The sequence below is a fragment of the Podarcis cretensis genome (genome assembly GCF_951804945.1).
Source record: "Podarcis cretensis genome assembly, chromosome: 6".
NCBI classification, from domain to species: domain Eukaryota; kingdom Metazoa; phylum Chordata; class Lepidosauria; order Squamata; family Lacertidae; genus Podarcis; species Podarcis cretensis.
In genome coordinates this window covers 42,830,185-42,854,214 of record NC_137175.1, presented here as the reverse complement: position 1 = coordinate 42,854,214, position 24,030 = coordinate 42,830,185, and the positions used below count along the sequence as shown (strand labels likewise).

The following is a 24,030-nucleotide window of genomic DNA, read 5'->3' as shown; positions in this document are numbered from 1 at the left end:
ACCAAAGGGATGTTTCTTTTAGCTGCACATAGCAGCTGTGCAGGGTAGTCTGGATTTGGACAAAGGGTTAAATGCCCCTTTGGGGTCCCAGTCCAAATCTCGTCCCCCAGCATTTGCTATATGTTTTCCTTTAAAATAATCACACAATTGTTAATTGGATGAATAATGTCACAACTTGGTTTTGCTCACATTCCGTACTATCTTCCCATTAATCACAGTCGGTATTAACTTAGCAAGAATTAGTGGTACTCAAGATGTGAATGAGCTATAACTGGGTAATAAGCAAACATGTTAATTTGGATTGTTAGGGGATATTTTAACTGAAGGGCTTTTGATGCAAAGGCAGAAAGCTTAAAGAATAAGGATTAAGCCAAAGTTGTACTAAAGCCGAGAGACTTACAAGAAAAGGGTAGTGGACTTTGGAGTTCACATATTAGCTAACATTGTGTGACTTTTCCAAGAGCAGATCAGAAAACAAAGGAAGGGCTTTAAATACAGAAATCCTTGTTACCCTTCAGAGAAATACATGATAAAAATACAGAGCAAGCTATGTACCATTAGCCTATTTAGTGGCAGTGAACGCAGCAAAGAAGGCATACTTTGCTGCCTCCATGGGAACCTCATTTGACATCCAGCAGAGCTTTTCCAGGTAGTATGGGGCCTTTTATGGTTTGGTTCAAAGGAGGTGGTAGAACTGACAGTAGCTCACTGTGATTTTTTTTGCAAAGCATTTTGAGAATAAATTTGCTTGATCTTGCCAAGACTTTGACTCTACTGTTACAGCAGATTAATCTCTAAAGGTGTCTAGAGCACTGTCTAGCCCTGTTATGTTGGATAAGTTTCAGTTAGTAAGGCATGATGTGGACAAGTACTTGGATTGGTCTGGGTGGCCACTTACACTCTGGACCCTTGCCCCTCTTGGCAGGTAAAAACTAGCAAGGAGGAGGAGGATAGCTGGAAGGGCCAGGGAGGTGATTAATGCCTCCATGCGAGAGGGAATAGTAAAAAGGCAAGGGTAAAAAGCTGTGGTAAAACCTCTCTTCAAGAAATCCTCTGTGGATTCGGAAAACCTAAGTAATTGCCATTCAGTTTCCAATCTCCCCTTCTTGGGCAAGGTTCCTGAGCATGGACCAGATCCAGGTGCTCTTGGAGGAAACCAATTTTCTAGACCCATATCAACTGGGGTTTAGGTCCAGTTTTGGCTCAGAAGCTGATTTGGTAGCCTTGTATGATGGCCTCTGTTGTGTCATAAATCTTTCCTTTTGCTACACCAGTGTGCCACACTTTTGATCTGCAACAAAAAGGATTGCTACCTGGCTGCTTTTAAGTTGGAATTGATAGAGCTGCACCTTAATGTACAAATAGCAAAACAAAAAAACAAACCCGGGGTGACCTTTGTAAGAACAGAAGTACACATGCTCCTGAATGTCTCTTTCTGCTCCTTTTCCACAGCATAATCGTATATTTGTCTCAGAAGTAGGTTCCATTGAATTTAGTGGGGACCTCTTCCCAGATACATGACTTTAGGATTGCAGCCTCAGATTGTTGTACACATGGGAGAGACCCCAGTTGCTTCGAAATGCTTTAAGAACTTGAGTCTTAACTTTTGCCTCAAAAAATGTTTTTTTGTTTCCCCCATAGTAGTTTTGTTCTTATTTGCCACTTCTAAATTGTCTGACTTGAACCCCTCAGCTACTGGATATTTTTAATCTGCATTGTAATACTAGGATCTTTAAATTATAAACTGATGTCTTTCTGGGGAGAAATTGGTTGGAGAGATTTCTGGGCACGAAAGCATGGGCCACATATAAATATTGGGGTCAGGCATTCAATGGAGTGAATCTGCCGAGAACATGGCGTATTCATTTGCATTGTTCTGTTTTTCAAGACAATATGTCCAGCTCTGGGTGAGCAAAATATCAAACAATAGCTTTTTAAACTGGACAGATATCCTTAGAGATGACATCTGCTGTGCTTCAGTTGTTGCACTGTTTCTGTATACCAAAGTTGGTCTGTATCTATAGACAACTTTCCAAGGGCTGTATAGCAGTGGAAGGCAGGGCCAGAGGCTAAAGTTGACAGAGAGGTTAATGTTTCTTACCTGTGTTTGGTAGGCTGAATTCCAGCAAAGAAAAAGGCAGAGTTTTCTATACATAAACTCATTACAACAAATACACATCTCTCCATTCAAACAAGAGGCACAATCACCTTTCAATGAAACTTTCCATTCAGGACAACCTGATGAGGAACAGTGAGGGGTCATGGCCTTGGATACAGACCATGGCCTAAAGAGACTCCCCTGGGGCAGAAAGAAAGCCCGAAGGACCACATTTGGAGGGCCCATAGGCCAGAGGCTAACCATGCCCTCTAGGCCTATGCACAGAGACACGTGAGTGGCAGCAGGCACAGAATAGGGCAAATGTGTTGAACAGCACAACCGTGTCACTACTGAGAGGGGTAATGTGATGTTCTCTACTGAAGCTCACTTCTGTGTATATAGCACTTGCATTTCATGCTCTGTGTTGTGATCTAACCACCTAATCTACTTGTTTGCACAGAATCGCATTGAAGTGAATAGTGGGGATTTGAGGATTTTAAAGTTAACAATGGAGGACTCTGGGATGTACCAGTGTGTAGGAGAGAACAAGCATGGCAGCATTTATGCAAGTGCTGAATTGGCTGTGCAAGGTACGTTCTGGATTTCTGTGGATTGTCTGGGCAATACCGATATGCTTTAGAAAGGGGGTTATTTCTCCAGAAGTGAGCCCTGTGTGTTGAATGGGACTTGTTCACTAGTATTAATGCTTGGATTTTAATCTTAAATATTAGCAGATTCCCTGTCTAAAAAGCAGTAAGATAATGGACTGGCCTAATACTTTGCCATATTGCTTCATGGTGAATTTCATTTTTAACATTTTATTTTCTTTAGTCCTGGAGGACTGCTGTTAACAGATTGTATTCTAGCAGTTTTAGTGGCAAGAAAAATCTAAGAAACCTCAAATGGTTTTAATTTGAAATGTCAACATCTGCTTAGGTTATGAGGCAATACAGTATTTATGGCCAATCTCAGTTGGTTTTTCTCAAAGATCAAGGCACTGTCGCAGCCAAGACTGAAATATGCCTACATGCATAGTGAAACTACCAGACTTTTTCATCCATATTGGTATGTGAATTCAGTCTGATGTAAGATGAATAGAGGTGAATTAAACTTCTCTAATTAGCCACAACATGTTCCCCTATATTGTTTTTTAGCACTATAGATTTTATTAACTGTGTGTATTTCTGGCTCATTTGCTTTGACAGGACTGAACAGAAGCAGGCAGCTGCCCTTTTAGATATTGAGCACTCATTTCAACCAGTTTCAAATTCAGTGACTTCTGGGGTTTTGAGTTTTGAAGTTCTGACTTTGAAATTACACTTGGAATCAGTAATCTTTCTGTTCAAAATTTAATATGTAGCTATTTTGAAGTATTAATAACGCTTGGGTTTTGACATTTTATTCTTCAAAGTGTTCAATTTCAGACTTTTTGGGCTTCAGAGATCTGAACTTGCAGCATGCTGATTTTCACAGTGTAAAACACGATCACATTTGCATTTTGTTCAATGAATTGGAGGTTTGCGTAGTTAAATTTGTCTCACTTGGACTAAACACTGAGCCACCTCACTGTTACGTTACTTTAAGTGTCCAAGTAACAAACAAGCAACTTTATTTAACAGAAACCATGATATATGTTATCGTGTTACTTTTGCACTATTATAGAATCTACAGGAAGCTTGCCTTTACCATTCCCAGGGCTCAGCATTCGTAAAACCTACTTAATCATTTTATTTTCCCCTTTAGCCTTTGCTCCAGATTTTCGGCTAAACCCCGTGAGGCGACTAATACCAGCAGCTCGAGGCGGAGAAATCATTATCCACTGCCAGCCAAGAGCTGCACCAAAGGCCATTATACTCTGGACCAAAGGGACTGAGCTTCTGAGCAATAGCTCCAGGTATGAGGACCCTTAAGCTAGTTCCTAGCTAAGACTAAGTAGCTTTGAGCATGCAGTCCCTTCTCAGTGCAATTATCCTGCTGGCTTCTGGTTAGCTTAAATTTATTGTGTGGAACTGATCCCATGCGTGTTTACTTGGAAGGGTGTCCCGGTGTGTTCAGTGAGGTAAGTCTCCTTAGGATTGATCCTTCAGAAGCAGTATCTTCTTGCATGGTGGCTCTGCTCTAAGCCCCTTGAATCGTTTTAGGGGGGGGCAGTAGTATCTGTTGTCCAAATAGCAGCTTGACGGAAAAGCATGACTTGTGCAGGAATGTGAGAGGTTTTTATTCAGCACTTCAGTTGTACTAGGCTGCTTGGATTTTGGAGCACCACCTACATTTACTATGAAAATCTAGCAAGCAAGAAGCAGTGTTGAAACTGCGAAGGAGTGTCCTCCCTGCCACACAGATGGTCAGAAGAGTGGTAGACAGTTGCCAATTCTTAAACAGCTTGTACAGAGAACAGTATCCCCAAAGGATTTGCACAGTGAAAATGTAAGCTTGAATCACATCACCTTCAGGCAGCTTGAGGCAGAAAAATGGCAACATCCTTTAAATAAGTGTATTTCATATGTGGGAGTATTCAGCTTTCCATGTATATCTTGTTCAATTATTTAAGAGTAAGGACATGTATTTCTTTTTGGTGAAAGTTAATCACAGCTACTGTTTGGTATCCTAGCCTGCTGATTTAAAACTTCCAAAAGTAACCAGAGTTGCTTGTTTGCTTGTAAAATAACATAGTTATCCAGTTGTTTGCTGCACCTTTAACTGCAGCCTGCATGTGAGACCCACCTCCACCTTTTGAATCATCTTTCTGCTATCAGGTGACCAGATGTAAGATAACTCCTAACAGGGGGCAGGACTTAGGATCCCCTTCCCCCCCAGTAACCCTTTCTCCTTTTTCTTTTAAAACAAAACTAAACAGAGCTGCCACACTATCACTGCAGCCCAGTGGCACCTCAGTCTTTCTTTGGAAGGTCAGTGTTATACGACGTATTATTTCCAATACCTTTTGACAGAATTCATCACTGCCTTCATGCTACATGTCCCGTGACAGGCAAGTGGGTCTGTGGTTGGCTGAATTATTCTCTCACTTTCTCCTGATGGGCTCTTCTTCCACTGCAGCATCACCATCACTCCAGATGGCACCTTGATCATTCGGAATATTAGCAAGTTAGATGAGGGCAAATACACCTGCTTCGCAGAGAATTTCATGGGCAAAGCAAACAGCACAGGAGTTCTCTCAGTTCGAGGTAAGGGCATCTTATTGCCACTGGGACCAAATGTAATAATGCAGGGATTCTCAAGCTTCCTACCCCCAGGGCCTACTCAAGAAGGCTGAAAATTACTGAGGCTCACAGTCACAAAATTCTCTTATTTCTCCCATATCAGGTCTCCTCAGTTATCCTCTTCCTTTGTATTTGCAGTTTGTGTTGTTGTTAAATATTATCGTATTATCTTATTTTCTCATTTCCTTCCGCACCTCCTCTGGCACTTTCCCCTCAGAAGAAGGAGCCCTTCCCTCTCTCCCACTAGCCTCAGACTTCTCTCTCTCCCACCATGCAAGGAATCATTGAGGCTGACCTTAGTCCAGCCGAAAGGCTGTGGCATAGCTAGGGGTGGGGTAGGCAAGTGAGGAAACACCGGGCAAGTTGTGGCACTGAGGCCATGTGGCGGGTCTCTGCGTGCTGTTTGAGAAACACTGCAATCATGGAAAGGTCAACAATACATTTTGCCATCATTTCTGCCCTGCAAGTACTACAGCAAGAGAAGAGTGTATTGCTAGTTCACTAAAGTAATTAAAGTGGGCTTTCCTTCCTTTCCAGCCACATTAAGCCCACAGTAAAAGATACAACTGGTTCAAGATGGCAGTGTTGCAGCCCTTCTCACTGATTTTTTGGGGATGGCAGAACCATAACTGAGGTGCTCTGGGCTTTCCTAGTTTATAGTTATTTTTTTTCACCAGCAAATCTGTATTCAGAGACCGATGCCATTCATCCTGTTCTGTGCCTGTGTTATGTTAATGAAAACTGATGCGCACAAACAACTATTGACAACTAACCATCAACTCACCTGCTTGTTCTGCAGATGCCACTAAAATTACCCTTGCACCATCCAGTGCTGACATTAATGTAGGTGAAAATATTACCCTTCAGTGCCGTGCCTCTCATGACCCAACAATGGACCTCACCTTTACTTGGTTCCTGGATGACTTTCTCATTGACTTTGTCAAGTCCGAAGGCCACTACAAGCGAGCTAGTACAGTGAGTACTGCAAATCCCATGATGCCCTATAATTTCCAGAAAGGTGGTCACAATTCAAGGAGAACCAACTACACTTCTACCTTTTCATTGGGATGTCCTCTGATAGATCTCATCATTTGCCCACTGCTAAGATGCTGCCTGATTTTCTGTTGCCTTTCTCCTCTTTTAAACCTGCATGCCGCAATTTCTCAGATTGGTTCTGACATTATTCCTATTGATTCTTCTATCACAGAAAGAGAACATTGGAGACCTTTTGATCTTGAATGCTCAGCTGAAACATGCTGGTCGATATACTTGCACAGCTCAGACAGTGGTGGACAGTGCTTCTGAGTCAGCATTGCTGGTTGTAAGAGGTAATTTTTCCTGTCCTGCCACCCCACAATTTTTGCAGTGACAAGTCCAAAAAAGTTGTCCCCTGCCTGCACTTGCTCCTGCTCCCACTCCCAGAAAGACAACCAACTTATATTCTCCACAAAACAGTATAAGAGCTGAATATTTATCTTGCCACCCAACTCACCCACTGGTCAAGCTATAGAGTAAAGTTGACTCTATCTAGTAAGCCTGATGCCCTCCACATGTTTTAGGCTACAATGCCCATCATTGAAGATAGTCCAAAGTAGTTAGAGGGTTGGCAAAGGCTGATCTCATAGTAAGGGCTGCCCAGTTACATTTCATACAAATATACACATTCACATATAGAATTGCATTCTAAACCAAAAGAGAGAGATGGAGCCTTTTTCTAACAAGATGGAAAGATTTACTTCATGCAGATCCAGAATTGTGGTGTGTTCCTACAAATCCTTCAGTGGTGGCTGTGTGATGACAGCCTTACATTTCTCTGTATATAGGAAGATACTGAGGATCAGGGAAAGCCTTGGTAAAGAGGTATGTCTTCAATTGGTGGCCAAAACACCACATGATTGGTGCTCACCTAATCTCCATGGGAAGCCCATTCCATATGGCAGGTGCCACAATGGAGAAGTCCCTACTCTGCACTGCCCCCGTAATAGGTCCTGGTACAATCAGGATGGCTCCATCTGCAGACTTCAATCTGTACAGGAGAAGATGTAGCTCTCAGTTTTTCAGGGCTTTATGTAGGAAAATGGACATCTTAAATCTGGCTCAGTAACTAAACAGCAGCAAGCGCAGCTCCTTTAGCACAGGCATTATGTGCACATGTATCATGAAGCATGATTCCTCTTCTACGTGGTTCTGGGATGTCATTATGTCTGTTGTTCTTCCCTTTTTGGTAGGTCCTCCAGGGCCACCTGGCGGGTTGGTGGTGAGGGACATCAAGGACACCACTGTGCAGCTGAGCTGGAGCCGAGGCTTTGATAACCACAGCCCCATTGCCAAATATGTCATCCAGGCCCGCACTCCACTCTTCTCCAAGTGGAAGCAAGTGCGCACCAGTAAGTGTCTTGAGGGCAGTGGCCCACACGGAACAGGCTTCAGTAGGAGGCTTCGCTGTTATTCCTTTAGCACTGCTTGCTCTATTTGTTCTATTCTCGTGCTTTTGGGTTATAGATCCTGCAAATATTGAAGGTAATGCAGAGACGGCCCAAGTGGCCAACCTCATACCATGGATGGATTATGAATTTCGGGTCCTGGCCAGCAACATCCTTGGAGTGGGAGAACCCAGTGTGCCTTCTACCAAGATCCGCACCAAAGAAGCTGGTGAGTATACCACCCGGTGGTGATGCAGGGTAGGGTCTTCTGTCTGGTGGGCCCTGTGGTTATGAAACTCCCTCCCTGTAGAGCTGTAGCTGTTCCCCCACCTGATCAGCATTTTGGTGTCGTCTGAAAATGCCTTCTTACAAAATTGCTTCGCTCACCTGCTGTATTTATCTATCTTAGTGATCTTTTATTCTGAAACAGATTTTAACTCTTTAATTATTGTGCCTGTATTTTTGTTGTATGCTGTCCATTGGGAAGAAAGGTGGGGTAAAAATGTAATAAGGTATTTTCCAAAGCCAGAAGTAGAAGAAGTAGTTGTTGTTGTTGTTTCACTTCATGGTGCTATCAGAATTCTTATAATGATGGAATGACTCACAGAAATTATTTTGATCCGGTGGCTGTCACAATCAATTGCTGCTTCAGCTTATGAACTTACAAGATACATGACCTTCACATTTTCATGAGGACTACAACATCTGATTTAAAAACTCCACAAAGTTTTTGCGGTGATTTATTGGGCCTTTTTTAAGTGCATGCATTCTTGGACTTCCTTAGACTTTCCAAAGTGATGTCCTTTAAATATTTTTTAAAAATTGACACTCATATTTCACAGGTGAAAGTTCAGTGGGACAATCTACCTGAATCTCTGCTTCAATATACCTTCTTTATGATGTAGTTGATTGATTCTAATTATTGAAACGGTGCTTTTCTTCAGTATTGCTTGACTTTTGTTTTCCGATTTAACATGTCATCTTCTGCTTCTCTTTGGGGGGATCATTCCAGCCCCTACTGTTGCACCATCTGGGCTCAATGGAGGAGGAGGAGCACCTGGAGAACTCATCATTAACTGGGCGGTAAGCCAGACACGCAAAAGTGGGCAATTTCATTGCTGACAGGTCTCTGTTTTTCTTTGCATTTCTTCTAGGAGTAGGCAAAATAATCACTGTGTGTTACGTGCGACAAAGCATGTTTGTTGTTCAGGAGCACAAATACATGGAAATAGTAGGGGTTGACAATGACCGCAGCTTTCTTTGGTTACAGCTTACCAGAGTTTGTCATAGCATTGGGCAGGGATCCCGCCTTCAGGTAGTCCACCTGCTGGCTGATGTTGCCCCCCAGTCCATGTTCTAGGGCACATGTGCCACATGTGGCACCTCCACTACTGGAAGGATCCTACTGCCTCCCAGGCCACTGCTGGTGCCAGCTCACCATTTCCCATCCCATTATGCAGATAAAGTAGTTAATAAAGAAGTTCAATTTGCACGTGTTTGTAAAATAAATCTATCAACCGAGAGTAATATGGGCTTTTGTTTTCTATATAAAAAAAAGATCCCTATTTGAGTAGTAGTAGTAGTAGTTAAGGGACGCAGGTGGCGCTGTGGGTTAAAGCCTCAGCGCCTAGGGCTTGCCGATCGAAAGGTCGGCGGTTCGAATCCCTGCGGCGGGGTGCGCTCCCGCTGCTCGGTCCCAGCGCCTGCCAACCTAGCAGTTCGAAAGCACCTCCGGGTGCAAGTAGATAAATAGGGACCGCTTACCAGCGGGAAGGTAAACGGCGTTTCCATGTGCGGCTCTGGCTCGCCAGAGCAGCGATGTCACGCTGGCCACGTGACCCGGAAGTGTCTCCGGACAGCGCTGGCCCCTGGCCTCTTAAGTGAGATGGGCGCACAACCCCAGAGTCTGTCAAGACTGGCCCGTACGGGCAGGGGTACCTTTACCTTTACCTTTTTAGTAGTAGTTAGCTCAGGCGGCTAACATCATAAAACTAAGACAGTATACAAAGAACATAAGAACATAAAAACAGGCAATCAATTAATTAAAATACATCTTAAAATTATTTCAGAGCAAATTAAAATCTGGAAAGATGGCAGTCCATGGGTAAAATTGAGAGTGGTTAATATTCTCCAGGGCCAACTGTTACCACTGGTCTTATAAAGGACCTGCGAGTGGGCTAGGAGGCCTCTTTAATGCTTGTTCTTATACAGAAATAAAAGAATCAGACTGAACCCCGACCAAAGACCTGGCGGAACAGGCCCTTGCAGGCTCTGCAGAATGATGTCAAATCCCGCAAATCCTTTAAAGAAGGATCCAGGATTATTTCCATGTGAATAGTACTTTTCTTTTCTTTAAATAATTTTTATTAATTTTCCATTTAAACATATATAGTCACATCATTGTTATCCACTTAACATCTTTGGCTCTTTAGAGCCTATTGACTTCCTTCCCTCCCACCTCTTGGCTTTCAAAGGTAACCTTTATATCATAGCATTTTCCAATTCTAATATAACTCATTACAAAACACCTCAAAATTTAAATAAATGTAGAAAGGTAAAAAAATTCTCATTACAAGTCTTCAGAGAACCTTACTAAGTACTTGTCATTTCTAGGAAGGATACTTGATTTTAAACTGTACTACCCGAGTCCAGATTTTACCTCCTTTTTGTTCTCTTCCTCATTTGACCAGCTGGCATGTCACTGTTGTGTACATAAATCTGTATAAAGCATGTCATGTGTATGTGAAATCTGGATCCAGACCAATGTTGTGGAGTCTTTCTGTTTTGTCCCCCCCCCCTCAACTGGTCCCAACCTGCATTTCAGCCAATGCAACGGGAGTACCAAAATGGAGATGGCTTTGGATATAGGCTCTCTTTTCGCAAAGAAGGCACTCAGGTGTGGAAGACAGCAAGCGTGCCCCATGCGGAATCCCTACATTATGTTTATCGCAATGAGAGCATCGCACCCTATACTCCCTTTGAAGTGAAGATCAAGGCCTTCAACAGGAAGGGGGAGGGGCCAGAGAGCTTGGTCTCCATTGTGCATTCTGCGGAGGAAGGTAGGCTGGGATCGTAAGAGTGAATTGCATACTGCCGAGTATTGCTTTGGCTCAGTTCAATTTCCACCTGATGCTTCTCTCAAGAGCACCAGATCAATAGCATTGCAAGAGTTGTTTCCTGCCTTACCCTTTGACAGGAGGCCAAGTGTCTGGCTCCTGATCTTTGCGCCTTGCAGATATTTCTAGACTTGGATTAGATTTGCCCATAATTCCAAGGTTTTGCTGTTGTATGTCCACAGAACCAAGAGTGGCTCCCTCTAACGTTACTCTCAAGGCAGTGTCGGCCACAGAAGCAGATTTTTCTTGGGATCCCGTGGAGCAACATGAAATGAATGGAGTCCTTTTGGGCTATGAGGTAAGAAGAAAGGGGAAGGAGTGGATCTGGAGCAAGGCTCAGGTTCAGAGACAACCCCACAAAAAGAAGCATTGGACTGGCATGGTGGCATCTCAGCAACTGTTTGCAGAGCCACCTCAGTTCAGTCTGATAACATGACAGAATCTCCTCTTGCGGCTAAGCTGATATGGGCTGCTCAGAGGAAATAGTCTTACTGCTGACTTAAAAATTAAACACTTCAGTGTCAAAGGAGCTCAGATTGCCATGTGTCCCTGTCTTCAGATCCGGTACTGGAAACATGGTGACAAAGAGGAGGCTGCTGACAGAGTGAGGACTGCGGGACTTGTCAACTCAGCACGTGTGACAGACCTCCAACCCAATACCAAGTATCGTGTGGCTGTCAGGGCTTACAACCGGGCTGGGACTGGGCCAGCCAGTCCTCCCACCAGTTTCATGACTACAAAACCACGTGAGTGAGCATTAGCTGAACCTGCCTTTCTTCTCTGTAAATACTTCAGTCACCTCTGATATGTGTGTCTGTAGCTTACGATGCCTGTTTTTTTCTTTTTATTGCTGTGGGTTTTGTGCCTTATAATGTGTGTTGCATCTGTGATGATTTTATTTCTTTTAACTTGCAAGCTGCTTTGGGTTTATCTTCTTGTACAGAAAAGCAGTATATACATTATATAGTGTTGTGGGGAGGGGGTTGTCTGTGTGTTGACTAAGGGTGTGCCCCAACCACAACATTTGCCTTGTATTCATAGCATTTGAAAGCAGCCTGATCTGTTTCAGATCCCTATCCATCTGATTTGATTTGTGGATTGGGTCTGAATCTGATGTGTTAAGTCCAAAGCTTTGTTTCATCCAATTTAATATCATGAAGAAGCTACAAATGATGTTAACCATTCTCCTCCCTTTTCACATAAGTGGATGAAATTTGCAAGCAAATGAGTCCTTGCAGAGTAAATTTGGGCTGCCAAATTTCCGGCAGATCCATCCCAGAGTGGCTTCCTCTAACATTTGCAATTTGTCATTATTGAATGACACTCAAAATCTGATGCCTTATGCATATGGCACACTGTGCCTTGTGGTAGAACTGGCCCTGAGAGGATTCCCTTTCCATTTACTAGAGTTAGAGCTGGAGAGGGAGGGGAGCAACCTTTCCCTTTATCATCTTTATGGCAATGAGGGCTCAGTGTATTCTGTACATGTACATCAGGGAGGAGGGATATTGGGAGAGGTAGCAAGAGAGCAATGGGGATGACTAAGAATTGAGGAGAAAAGAAGAAGGTAAGTAAGAAGGTGGGAGGAGAGACATAGGGTGGTGCCTTATACTGACTCAGACCACTGGTCGATCTAGTTCAGTATTAGAAAATATCTACACTGACTGACAGCAGCTGTCCAGGGCTTCAGGCAGGAGTCCCAGCCTTACCTGAAGATGCCAGAGGTGGAACTTGGGACCTTCTACATGCTCTGCCGCTGATCTACAGCCCTTTCCCAAGAGGCTAGAACAGGCATAGGCAGTGGCAGAGCTTCATACTCCCGCACTGGGGGGCAGAGAGCAGGTGGGGGCAGGACAGGCACGCGTTCCAGGCATGGCGCCCAGCACAGGCGGGGGGGGGGGAGCTGTGATGGCACCCCACTGGGATCGCGCTGCGGGGGTGGTGCGTTCCCCCCGCACTCCTCTTCCTCCACCAGTGGGCACAGGCAAACTCCAGCCCTCCAGATGTTTGGGACTACAATTCCCATCATCCCTAGGTAACAGGACCAGTGGTCAGGGATGATGGGAATTGTATTCCCAAACAACTGGAGGGCTGGAGTTTGCCTGTGCCTGGGCTAGAATGACTGAGGAGATGGGAGAAAGTGGAGCACAGGAGGAATGGGTGGGAGAGAAGAGGGAATGCTCCCAGATTTGTAGAATGGGTAGCCAGATGGCAGGTGGGAGGAAGGGTTGTGTGGATTGGATTTCATCAGCCAAAGCATTGTCTGTAGGCCTCTATCTTGCTTTCTGTTGCTGTAGTAAAGATCTCTGCCATTTTGTATCCTCTAGCACCAAAAAGGCCACCAAGCAACATTTCCTGGAAGTTTTCCAGCACCAGCATTAGCATCAAGTGGGATCCTGTGGTCGCCAATTCAGATGAGTCTGCTGTCACTGGGTACAAGGTAACTTGTAGAAAGTCTCCCCCCTCCACCACCGCCCTTGGCTGAAGGATTCTTAACTTCTGAAATGCAGTATAATAAGTCAGTGCAAAGTATACCCCCCTGAGAAATAACACTGGGTGGCAGGGTGGTATTTCATTAATTTACTGAGTGAGCGAGACTCCTCATAAAATAAATGCTCTGGGCATTGCACAAATAAAAAATAAATGAAATAAAAAATAACAGTAAATCCATACTGCAATAAAGCCACAATAAACTTAAGAGACAACCGGCATAAAAGTCCAGATACACAACCAGCACAATAAAATGCTGTGTGCAGCACAGAACTAAGGCAACTATCAAATACATACATTAAAAACCACTAAGCTTTCCCGGGGGAATTAAATCCAGATCTTAAAAGGCTGCTCCATTCTTTCTCTGTCCTGTGGTTCTGCATCTGTTGGGCAACTTTCCATTTTCTCTGGATGTGTAGCTGTGACTCTACACATCCTTATCTGTAAGTCCCATCAACATTTGATTTCTGAACAAGGGCTTAACTCCCAAGTAAATTTGCACAAGATCAGGCTCAGGAGTCTTCTGCAAGATATTGGAAAACGCACATGCCGCCCCTGTGACTACTGGTTCCTTAAAAATAACTGAGGGATGGGAGTGATCCTTAAGTTGAAGGGGACTCAACAACAGTAAACTCAACATGCCTCCTCCCAATAGATGCTGTACCAGTCGGACCCGCACTCAGCTCCTGTTCTGTACACAGCCGCCAAAAATTGGATTGAGATCATGGTTCCAGAAGACTCTACTCATGCAGTGGTGCAAATCAGGACGACTGGTCCAGGAGGAGATGGAGTCCCAGCAGAGGTGCGCATCCTGAGAAACAGTGGTGCGTCTGCTCTTCTCTTTTCTCCTTATTCTACATTTATCGTGTAGGCTCAACTTTTCGCCCCAGCAGGCAAGTTAAAAACGGCAGGATCAATTGCCTTTAGTAACGGGCACGTTTATTCTCCCCTGGCTTTGTTACTTGGTTCTCTGCTTTGGTGTGACAGTGGAAAATTAAAAGGGATAAATGCTGGGGAAATAACAAGATTGAATGCTATAGTGCTGGGTCACATTTCTCCAGTGTGGAGGATGAATAAGGACTCTTGTTCCACACTTGAGTTGGAAAGTGTGCCTTGCCTGAACTCCTGTCTAGTGTCCATGGGTATTTAGTCAGAGTGTTTTGATTTGGTAGTGAAATGGGACATGGAACCCATCCCAAAACATTCTAATGCATATTCTAACCCTGGGTTTACTATGAATTGAAATATGTGATGAGGGGGCAAAGGAGTTCAGTTCTGCACAAACTTGGATTAAATAAAATGTTAACTGGATAAGGATTACAGGGCGATCTTACACTTGAAGCAAGCGCCATGCAGCTCTGAGGTTCATACTTCCAAGCCATGGAGTAAGAATTTTCATAACAACACTAGAAGTATAGGTTCAGCCACCACTGTGAAATGTGTTTGGGACCTGTGTTTAGGAAGTTGAAGAAGCAATGCAGTAGTGGAGCATGGTGGAGGGTGGAGTAGCACCAGTACCTTGTTTCTAGAAAAGAAAGGTGCCGGTACTCTGGTCAGTTGCCCTGGGTGCAAAATTTCCTCAGGGCCAGGAAAAGCAATTACATGTGGAACGATTCCTGCTTCGGGAAGGAGGCAGAAGGGCTCCAGGATCCTGTCAGAGCCTTGCACCTCCTTCCCAAAGTCCAGGAAGCATTTGCCCAGCTTAGGGAAGGAGATTCAATGCTGTGACAGGATCCAAGAACCCCTCCTTCCTCCTTCCCAATAAAAGGTGGTGGTACTGTGTACCATTGCATACCACCAGGAAAAATTCAAGTTTAGTTGTCTCAAATTCATTTTGAAGAGGTAAGCAAACTCCTAAGACATCCAGTTATAGTGGCTGATATATGCACACAGAAGCAGGACTGTTACATCAGCTGCACACTCAAAAAGGTCTCTGGAACCAAAGTCAGAAAATAATCACGCCAGTGTTTGGTTTGGTTAAAAACACACACACACACACACACACACACACACACAAAACCTTGGAGAAGAACAGAGTGAAACAGTAGTTCTTCATCAGTAAATCAATAATATTGAGAAATGTATTGCAACACAAGCAGTTGAGTGATCAATTAAGCAATGCACTAATTGAATGACTAGATCACCAAAACTCTCTGTGCAAATACATTCCACTATAAATGGCTTGTATTTTAGAATACTTCTCTCCTGGCTGGCCTTTGTTTCACTTATGTAAGTAAAAGTTGGGCATCCTTCAACTAGCCTATCTTACCATGAGCACTTCTCTTATGTAAAAGGAAGAGAAAGATCTGCAGTGGGAGATGGACTGAGAAGGATAAACTGGGAGTCAAGGGCAAACTGAGAAACATCTGCACAGCCTTCATGTAACAGGAGGAGCTGGGTATTTAATGGGTGGAATAGGAAGGGAAGCTGGGAACTGCAGGTGATTGAAGTACCCTTGACATGTCTCTCGATACATAAACATTCACACAATAGGCTTCAACCATTTCAAAAATATTTTTCCATCAGCGGGGTGTTTTGAATAGGCCAATCCAAAGCCATAACAAGGGACAGTTAAAGAACAAACCACATGAACCTCTTTCAGAAGCATGGCTGGTACTCCACATATTCAGTCATCACAAGTGGTGGTGGCAGATATGTGCATGCGAGCATAGGCAAGCTCCACACATACGTCAGAATGCATTCATTGAACACACAGACCCCAAGCCATGCTTCAGAAATATGCATAGCGTTGATCTCCAGGCTCCCAGAATCTGCCCCCACTGGTTCTGGAATCTAGAGTTTGCTCCAGTACTGGAGCAATGCTGACTTGCTGAGCCAGTATTTCGCCTTCGCCTTCGCCTTCGCCTTCCCCTGTAGCATAGCATACAATGGAAAACGCAGAACAAACACTTCAGGAAATTCTGGAGCTTCTGCTTGTTCAAAACAAAGGGCCTTTTTACTTGTGTTTTTGCAACTCAACCGCATTGTTTCTTTCTTACAGGGACCAGTATGATGGTGCAAAATTCTGCTGACCATCCAGTGGCAAATACAGTGGTTGCTCTGATGTACTCACTAATTCTGTCTGCACTAATGGGTTGCTTGGAGCTCTGATAACCAGCCCCTGTTAAAGAGAGATGTTGGATTCCTCCTCATCAAGCCAGAGAGCAAATCAACAACTGACCATTGGGAGTACAAATTTCTACTACAACTAGTAGTAGGAAAGAACTCAAGAGAAATATATATATATATATACTCTTTTCTTCCTTTTTCTTTTTTTAGAAAATAGAATATTTCATACAAGACACGAGTCTTTAATCAGTCAGTGGTTTTTTTTAACTGAAGAAACAAAATGATGAATTTCATATGAATTCTGGAAACTGGCTGTCTCATATTACTGTATTCAGTAGATTCTTCTGCCTTACAAAACCATGTACAGAAGGAAACAGACTCTTAAACTCAATCTTGAACCTTGTTTTCTTTCTTTCTTTTTTAAAATTACAGAATAAACGCAGTATCTTTTGGGGAGAGGTTTTCAAAGAGATGAGCATGCTCTGTATCATTCCAGCCAGTATTGAACTGACGACTCTTGGGTTCAAAGATGAAGGAGAACTCACTGAGTGGCATCATTAGTCTAATCACTGCCTTTCGTGGCAACCAACTGAAGTGGAGAAAGCTAATGGTGATGGACAAGCATTTCCCACCCCAGACTTTAGAAGAAGCACGCAGAGCTTTGTGAATGGGTTGCCAAAAGTAGAAAATTGAGGCTCATGGGTGGAACCAAAAACATTAAGTTGCCTTGCCATGTGGCTTCCACCCAGTATGTGCTTCTTGTAATCTTCGGTGCTTTGCCACACTTGGCGCAACACACATGCATTTACCAGTTCTTGCATTTTCCTTTGGTTTTCTTTCCTTCTCCTCCCCCTGCCCCACTTCATTAGGTGTTCTGAAGAGAAAGAGATACCAGAGGAGCTTTTATGTCAGGAAGGAAAGGTTCAGGGTCTGTCTAAAAGGACATTTGAATGCGGTAGACTGGAGGTGGTCTCTTTCCACTTTTACATAGAAATATCATCTGCCCAAACTTCCATTAACCTGCCTTGGACCTGAGAGCAAATTCAATCTATTAAGTTGTCATGCCTTTCCACCTGTAGGAAAGTTCTCAGGTCATGTGTGGTTGCCAAACCAATAAATATTTGGAAATGTTATGCCTCTCAATGCCTACTGATCACTGTCAGAACTGAATAGTAGATCAATCGAGCGCCTGAACTGAGACATAAGAATGCTGACAGACACCTTTTGTTTCTCAGAACGTTCTTCAGTGATTTAATGTTTGTTCTTAGCTGGTCGATCTCTCTTAGTGTGCTTTACATCTTTTGTAGACTAAGGAAGGGGAAAAAACTTCAGCTCCCCAAACAGCTTGTAAGAACGAACCAATAAGATTAGTGTAGGAATCCTGTTAAGCACTATTAAACACCCTTGTACTATCCTGAACTCAGAAAATAGGACAGATGCTTACTGGGGCTACCCAGCCAGATGGGCGGGGTATATTACTACTACTACTACTACTACTACTGAGCCCACATATTTTGTCTCTGAAGGGAAATGTTTAAGGTGCAGGAGTTGCTTCTTTTAGCAATTAGACAACTTCTTCAGATCTTAAACATACAGAAATGGCTTGATGATCCTGTTTTCCCTCTTGGTGATGGCGTTCTTCATATTTCACAGTGTTGAACGGATGTGGATAGCAACCCCTGTAGCTACTCAGTTGGCTGGAGAGGTGGTGATTAACTCTGGCAATGTCTCCCCAAGCCATTATCAGCTCTAATAAGGGGGTAAATATAGGTACTTCACTCACCTTCAAAGGAGAAAGCTAGAGAAAGAAAAGGTTCGTTACAAGTCTATTTTATTGTGTCTGCTCCAGTCCTAAGGTACCTACATAGAATGTGAATTGTCCTCCATAATTTACATCCTTTTTAGAAATGTTAGTCTTAAATTATGTGCTAGCTTCCCCTTTTGATGGAAGCTCTTCTGTTGTTCAAATGCAAGTTATAGCTATGTTTTGTATATTTTATGTGAATTTTAGAGTTCTTGCTCTATTTTTATTGAAGGCTTGGTATATTTCTTGTTTGGGGTAGATTGGTTGGCATTAAGAAGTTTTGTTGGCATTAAGGGAATCTCTCCAACATATGAAGCAAAGTTCGTTCCCAAATTGTTTGTAACTAGATACTGGGAAATGAACCAGGGACCTTCTGCATGTGGTCTACCATTGAACTGTGGCTACTCAAGATATGTCACTTGTAGTTACTCAGAAGCATCAGGTGTGAGTTATCTCTGCACGACACATTGTGGTATACTAGGCTTATATTAAGCTAGAGCTTGGACCAGGAACCTATCAAGTGATCAAACCAAGTTGCCTTTGAAAATGTGCAGCATACCTTAACTTCTCCTCTAGATAGCCATGGAGTGGGATCTGATTAGAGGGTGCAGGTTCCAGGCAAGCTTGAGTTCCACCATTTTGCTCTTTCAGAAATTAAATACTGGTGGCAGCATTCAGAGTATCTTTGGTTCTCCAGATGCTGCTGGACTACCATCATCCCTGACCATTGGCCATGCTGATTACTGATGATGGGAGTTGAAGTTCATCAACATCTGGAGGGCCACAGGTTCACCATACCTATCCTCAACAGTGAGAGGTAATATAACATGGGATGGAAAAGGAAGTGCTCACCCAGCATACCAAGTTCTCCTGACAACCTGGGCAGAGAGGGCCAAGTGATTGACAGCTAGGTGTTTGAAAAACTGAGCCTTGATATTTTGATGCTTAAACAAGACGCAAACTGAAAAGGGCGCAGAAACCTGTTTTCCAGTGGTCTTGTATCACTCCCTCAACATAGTCTGCTCTACTTTGGTAATGTGGAAAACCTAAAAACTGTAGAGTAACTTTACTAGCATTGTGTATAAGTGTGATGCCAATAGTTTTACATTTGCATTCTGTTAAAAATGGCTGCTGGCGGGATACATCTTGTTGCTCTGCTCATCTCTGTTGAGTTTGATGGGATGTAGCCTTGTCTCTTTTCAAGGGCATGAAAAGGCCTTTTTTCTTCATTAAGGTGGGGTGTCTATGAATCCAGTCAGGGCCTAGGCCCCACCTCCTTGGCCAAGGAGTTCCACCTTGGTGTTAAGCTAGTTGTATCTCATCCCTCTTCTGCTCTTTCCCAGGGACACCCTTGGTTGTTCTCTCCTCCCTCTAAGGGGTGGGAAGGTGCCAAACCAAGCTGTCTTTAAAAAAACAAACAAAAAATCTTTATCCTGACAGAAGAAAGTGTTTAAGGTATCCTCCAGCTTGCACTGGAGTGTTGGAAGTGGGGATGAAAGAGCACATTTTTAAGCAGACTGACCTTATTTGCATCTCCCAGGCTAATACATGCCTAATACGTCAATTGGACCATAGTTGACCTTCAATTTTGCACTTCTTGGCCCAAAATACATACCAAAATGTGTAAAAATAATAATATGTGTTTTTTAAGGATAAAATAGATTTAGAAATGCACACATGGATATGAAATACACATTTAAATATGATTTTTGTAATAAAAATACATATTTAAATGATATTTAAATATGAATTTCTATATTGATTTTTAATAAATTGCAGATTGATAAAGCAGGAAGTGATAGATTTGTGAACGAACATGTGAGAAACTGACAGAGACTGGAAATAGACAGATATGCCTATCTCTAGCTGGAAGCTATTTCTTTGGGAGCTAACACAGCGTTGTGATTGGCTAAGAGACATGACCTGTAAACCAAGAGTTCCTTGAGTCACAGCTTGCCTCTGCCATGGATGCAGTAGGTGGCCTTAGACAAGCCGCTATCACTCAACCTCAGTGCCTCATTTGTAATAGGAGGTGTGATAATAATACTGATTTGCCTTTCAGGATGATTTGTAAGGATCTCTAAGATCATGTACGAGGAGCACTTTGAGGACTCCAAATTGCTTCGAAAATGTTATTGTACTTTTCAGTTGCATATATTGTTTTGTTGCAGTTCTTCCCTCCTGTTGACCTGAAGGAGTATTTTGACAGCAGTGCGCAAACTCAAGTCAGGGTGTATAGAAAAGCAAGCGGGAGATTTTGTTCCACACAGGCAGAAAGGGAGAGGCAGAGCATGTCCCCTGTGAGGGCCATAGAAGAGTGTTTCATGCCCTTATCTAAAAGCATGCAAGGTAGGCATTTGTGCAGTGCATCAATGTGTTTTGGTAGGCTGTATTTTAGAATGAGGGAATTTCTCCAGAGAAGCAAAAAAGACATCCTTGTTGTATTCTAGCATGCAATCTAGAATACTTCCAATTCCGCTCGGCTTCAAACGAGGCTGAGCCCTGTGGAGAACTTCGTGCCTATAGCTGTGCTAATGAAACAATTTGTTATAGTTTATGTAATGTGCGTAGAATGGGATAGAACTGGGCATGCCAGAGACACTTTGCAAACATTAACATTTCCTTGGGCTCAGGTGGGGCTCAGGCCAGGTATATTCATATCCCTGGCATATTACTGGCAAAATTCACCTGTGACACGTTGATTGGAAAGGATACCAGTTGACTTTTTCCCATGAGTGTCACTCTAGACTTCAGACTTGCTGTTTAAAATAAAGCAGTATTTTAAAATATAAAAGTGAGACACGATTAGGATGTATGATAAATAGCCCTGTGAAATTACGTGTGTATGTATGTATGTATGTATGTATATTTATATGTGCATTTGTTTTTGAATTTGTGTTATTTCTTCTCATGCATTGAAATATATTCTTTTTGTTACATTTACATTCATACTCCAACTTACCATGTATAAATAAAACTGCAGTACACGTTCAGGTTTTATACTGTATCAGTGTTTTCAGGCAAGCTGACAGTAGAGAGGCATCTACTGATAGCTGTCTTGAGGACTTGCAGTAGATTGGGACACGGGTGGCGCTGTGGTCTAAACCACGGAGCCTCTTGGGCTTGCCGATTGGAAGGTCGGCGGTTCGAATCCCTGTGACGGGGTGAGCTCCTATTGCTCTGCTTCTGCCAACCTAGCAGTTCAAAAGCACGCCAGTGCAAGTAGATAAATAGGTACCGCTGCGGTGGGAAGGTAAACGGCATTTGTGTGTGCTCTGGTTTCCGTCAGTGTTCCGTTGCGCCAGAAGCTGTTTAGTCATGCTGGCCACATGACCTGGAAAACTGTCTGTGGATAAACGCCAGCTCCCTCGGCCTGAAAGCGACATGAGCACCGCAACCCCAGTCGCCTTTGACTGGACTTAACCATCCAGGGGTCTTTTACCTTTACCTAGATTGGCAAAGATTTCTGGGTCCCAGAGAGCTGGGGGTAAACATAGTGGCTAAAGGGAATGACCTATGAAGTCTGTGGCTTGAATCAAATCTCTGTCATTAACTCATTGTGTTGTCTTAGGTGGTCTGCTCTCAGTCTATACCTGCAATAATGCTGGCTTACTTTACAATGTTAGTGAAAAGACTGCAGCTAGATCAGGAGTTCCCCAAACTGTCATCTATGAGCTTGTATTCAGGTGTGGATTTGTGGGTTTTTGTATTGCTGCTTTCATTTTAATTTACTTTATTTTGTCCTGAAGCGCCTATCTGGTACATATCTGCTTCCAAGCAAACTTGCATAGCAATACGCTGCAAGTGTACGTCCTTTGCGCCTTTCCCTCCCAATCCAAAAAGTGGATCCTGCAAAACTTAAGCCTGCCCACCCTTAAGCATTTTCCCATGACATTGAAAAATCGGCACTCTGGACCTACAGAGGTTTTCCCCATGCAGCTTGGCATCACTAGTAATGCCAAGGATTGTTCCAGCGGTGGGTTCCCCGTCCCTGCTTTCATCAGAGAGAAGCAAGTGCCCACCTTAGGCTCAGTGCCCCTCCTGCCAGTCACCTAGTGGGAGGTCAGTGCTGGTCACATTGTGGGTGTGCAGGGAACAGCTTCCTGAATGCTGCCGCAGTTCTGCATCCTCCTCTTGCAGTTGAGATTCCCTGGATCGGGGCTGTTAGGAACTGAATACTAGAATACAATACAGTGGTGCCTCGCAAGACAAAAAGAATCCGTTCCGCGAGTCTCTTCGTCTTGTGGTTTTTTCGTCTTGCGAAGCAACCCTATTAGCGGCTTAGCGGATTAGCGCTATTAGCGGCTTAGCGGCTATTAGCGGCTTAGCGGCAAAGCAGCAAAGCGGCTATTAGCGGCTTAGCGGCTTAGAAAAAGGGGGGGGAGCGAAAAAATCGCAAGACTCGCAAGACGTTTTCGTCTTGCGAAGCAAGCCCATAGGGAAATTCATCTTGCGAAGCGTCTCGAAAAACGGAAAACCCTTTCGTCTAGCGGGTTTTTCGTCTTGCGAGGCATTCGTCTTGCGGGGCACCACTGTACAACTTTCCCCTTCTTATATATCCCCAAGATATATATAAATATACATATATATTTTCCCTATTATAGTTGTGTCCATTACACAGCATGGTTTGATTAGCCTGACTGCTAAGTACAATAATTCACTAAGGCATGATCCACACTGTTTTTCATTTTCATTGTTTTTATCCACACTTAGACCGGCATTTTTATTTTTCACAAATAACGTGTTTTGCCTGCCTGCCTTTCACTGCTTTCATCCACTGATGGTAGTAAGGTTTTCTCCATCTGATTGGAGCGTGAAGGTCAAGCAAGGTCAGGGATGTCATTGATGTGTTCTGTGGTATGCATGGTATGGTTTTGTTTGGAAGGATTCCTGCTTTCTCTGTTTTGAAGCAACCCAGTGGCCTAAGGTGACTGCAACAGCACGTGGTCATTCACTCGTTCCGAAGGCCATGTATGGAGAGGGCTGGATATGCCCATTCCAGGTAACATGGCCATTAACTTAACACAAGCTGAATGTAGTCTGTGGCCTCCCCCAACCTAGCATTCTCCAGGTGTTTTGGACTACAACTCCTGTCATTTCTAACCACTGGCCAAGCTTGCTAGAGATGATGGGAGCTGGAGTCTAACAACATCTGGCAGGCACCTTGTTGGCCACCCCTACTCTATAGATTGCAGTGGAGCTTACCAAAGCCACATCGTAATGACACAACTGATGTGGACTCCCAAGCTTTTGATACTGACTACAGCAGGAACAGCCCATGTGGCGGCCCCTATGTGTGGACTGCTGCCCTCAGCAAACCCAACCAGCACTGCCAATGGCCCTGGGTGATTGATGAGAGTTGCAGTTCACAGCCTCAAGTGAGGGGACCACATTGGCCACCCTTGGAAGACATTTTTCTTCTGGCTTTGCCTAATCACAGGTCTGGCTTCCTCGCACTTAACTTGAAAACCTTACACTATCTTCAAGAACTCTCCTTTGCCTCTTCTATTCCAGTTTCATTGTACAGGAAATGGGGGTGGCGCAAGTACATTCTCAGTAATTTTGTTGTACACTATTTTTTTAAAGAAATGAATAGAACAACTTAAAAAAAAGTCCCCAAGCATTGTAAGCAGATGATGATTAATGTTACTTATTGGCTACAGTAGCACGCAGTTCTTAAATAAAGATCTTCAAAAAGACTGCATTGAACATATCCATTGTGACTTATTTCCAAACGTGTATTTCTTCTAACCAGAAGTTGGGAATGATTTGAGCAAGGGGTTGGAAGTGTGAGCCTGAAAAAATAAGA

The 24,030-nt window shown here is 43.5% G+C and overlaps 1 protein-coding gene across 4 annotated transcripts in view; it reads left to right on the top strand.

Moving 5' to 3' along the window:
* CNTN2 (contactin 2) overlaps positions 1-17,550 on the top strand; it is a 61,966-nt gene extending 44,416 nt beyond the window's left edge. For 2 of the 4 annotated variants that reach the window (XM_079981930.1, XM_079981931.1), the window contains exons 10-23: positions 2,559-2,688; positions 3,842-3,992; positions 5,156-5,283; positions 6,119-6,294; positions 6,527-6,647; positions 7,548-7,706; positions 7,822-7,971; positions 8,755-8,825; positions 10,567-10,801; positions 11,041-11,156; positions 11,418-11,604; positions 13,186-13,298; positions 14,004-14,172; positions 16,350-17,550. In XM_079981930.1, the coding sequence (XP_079838056.1) occupies positions 2,559-2,688; positions 3,842-3,992; positions 5,156-5,283; positions 6,119-6,294; positions 6,527-6,647; positions 7,548-7,706; positions 7,822-7,971; positions 8,755-8,825; positions 10,567-10,801; positions 11,041-11,156; positions 11,418-11,604; positions 13,186-13,298; positions 14,004-14,172; positions 16,350-16,459 (2,016 nt within the window). In that variant the 3' untranslated portion in view covers positions 16,460-17,550. Of the gene's footprint in view, positions 1-2,558; positions 2,689-3,841; positions 3,993-5,155; positions 5,284-6,118; positions 6,295-6,526; positions 6,648-7,547; positions 7,707-7,821; positions 7,972-8,754; positions 8,826-10,566; positions 10,802-11,040; positions 11,157-11,417; positions 11,605-13,185; positions 13,299-14,003; positions 14,242-16,349 lie in introns of all 4 variants that reach the window. The other 2 variants (XM_079981933.1, XM_079981932.1) reach the window with 2 other exon arrangements.
* Positions 17,551-24,030: the final 6,480 nt, after the last annotated feature.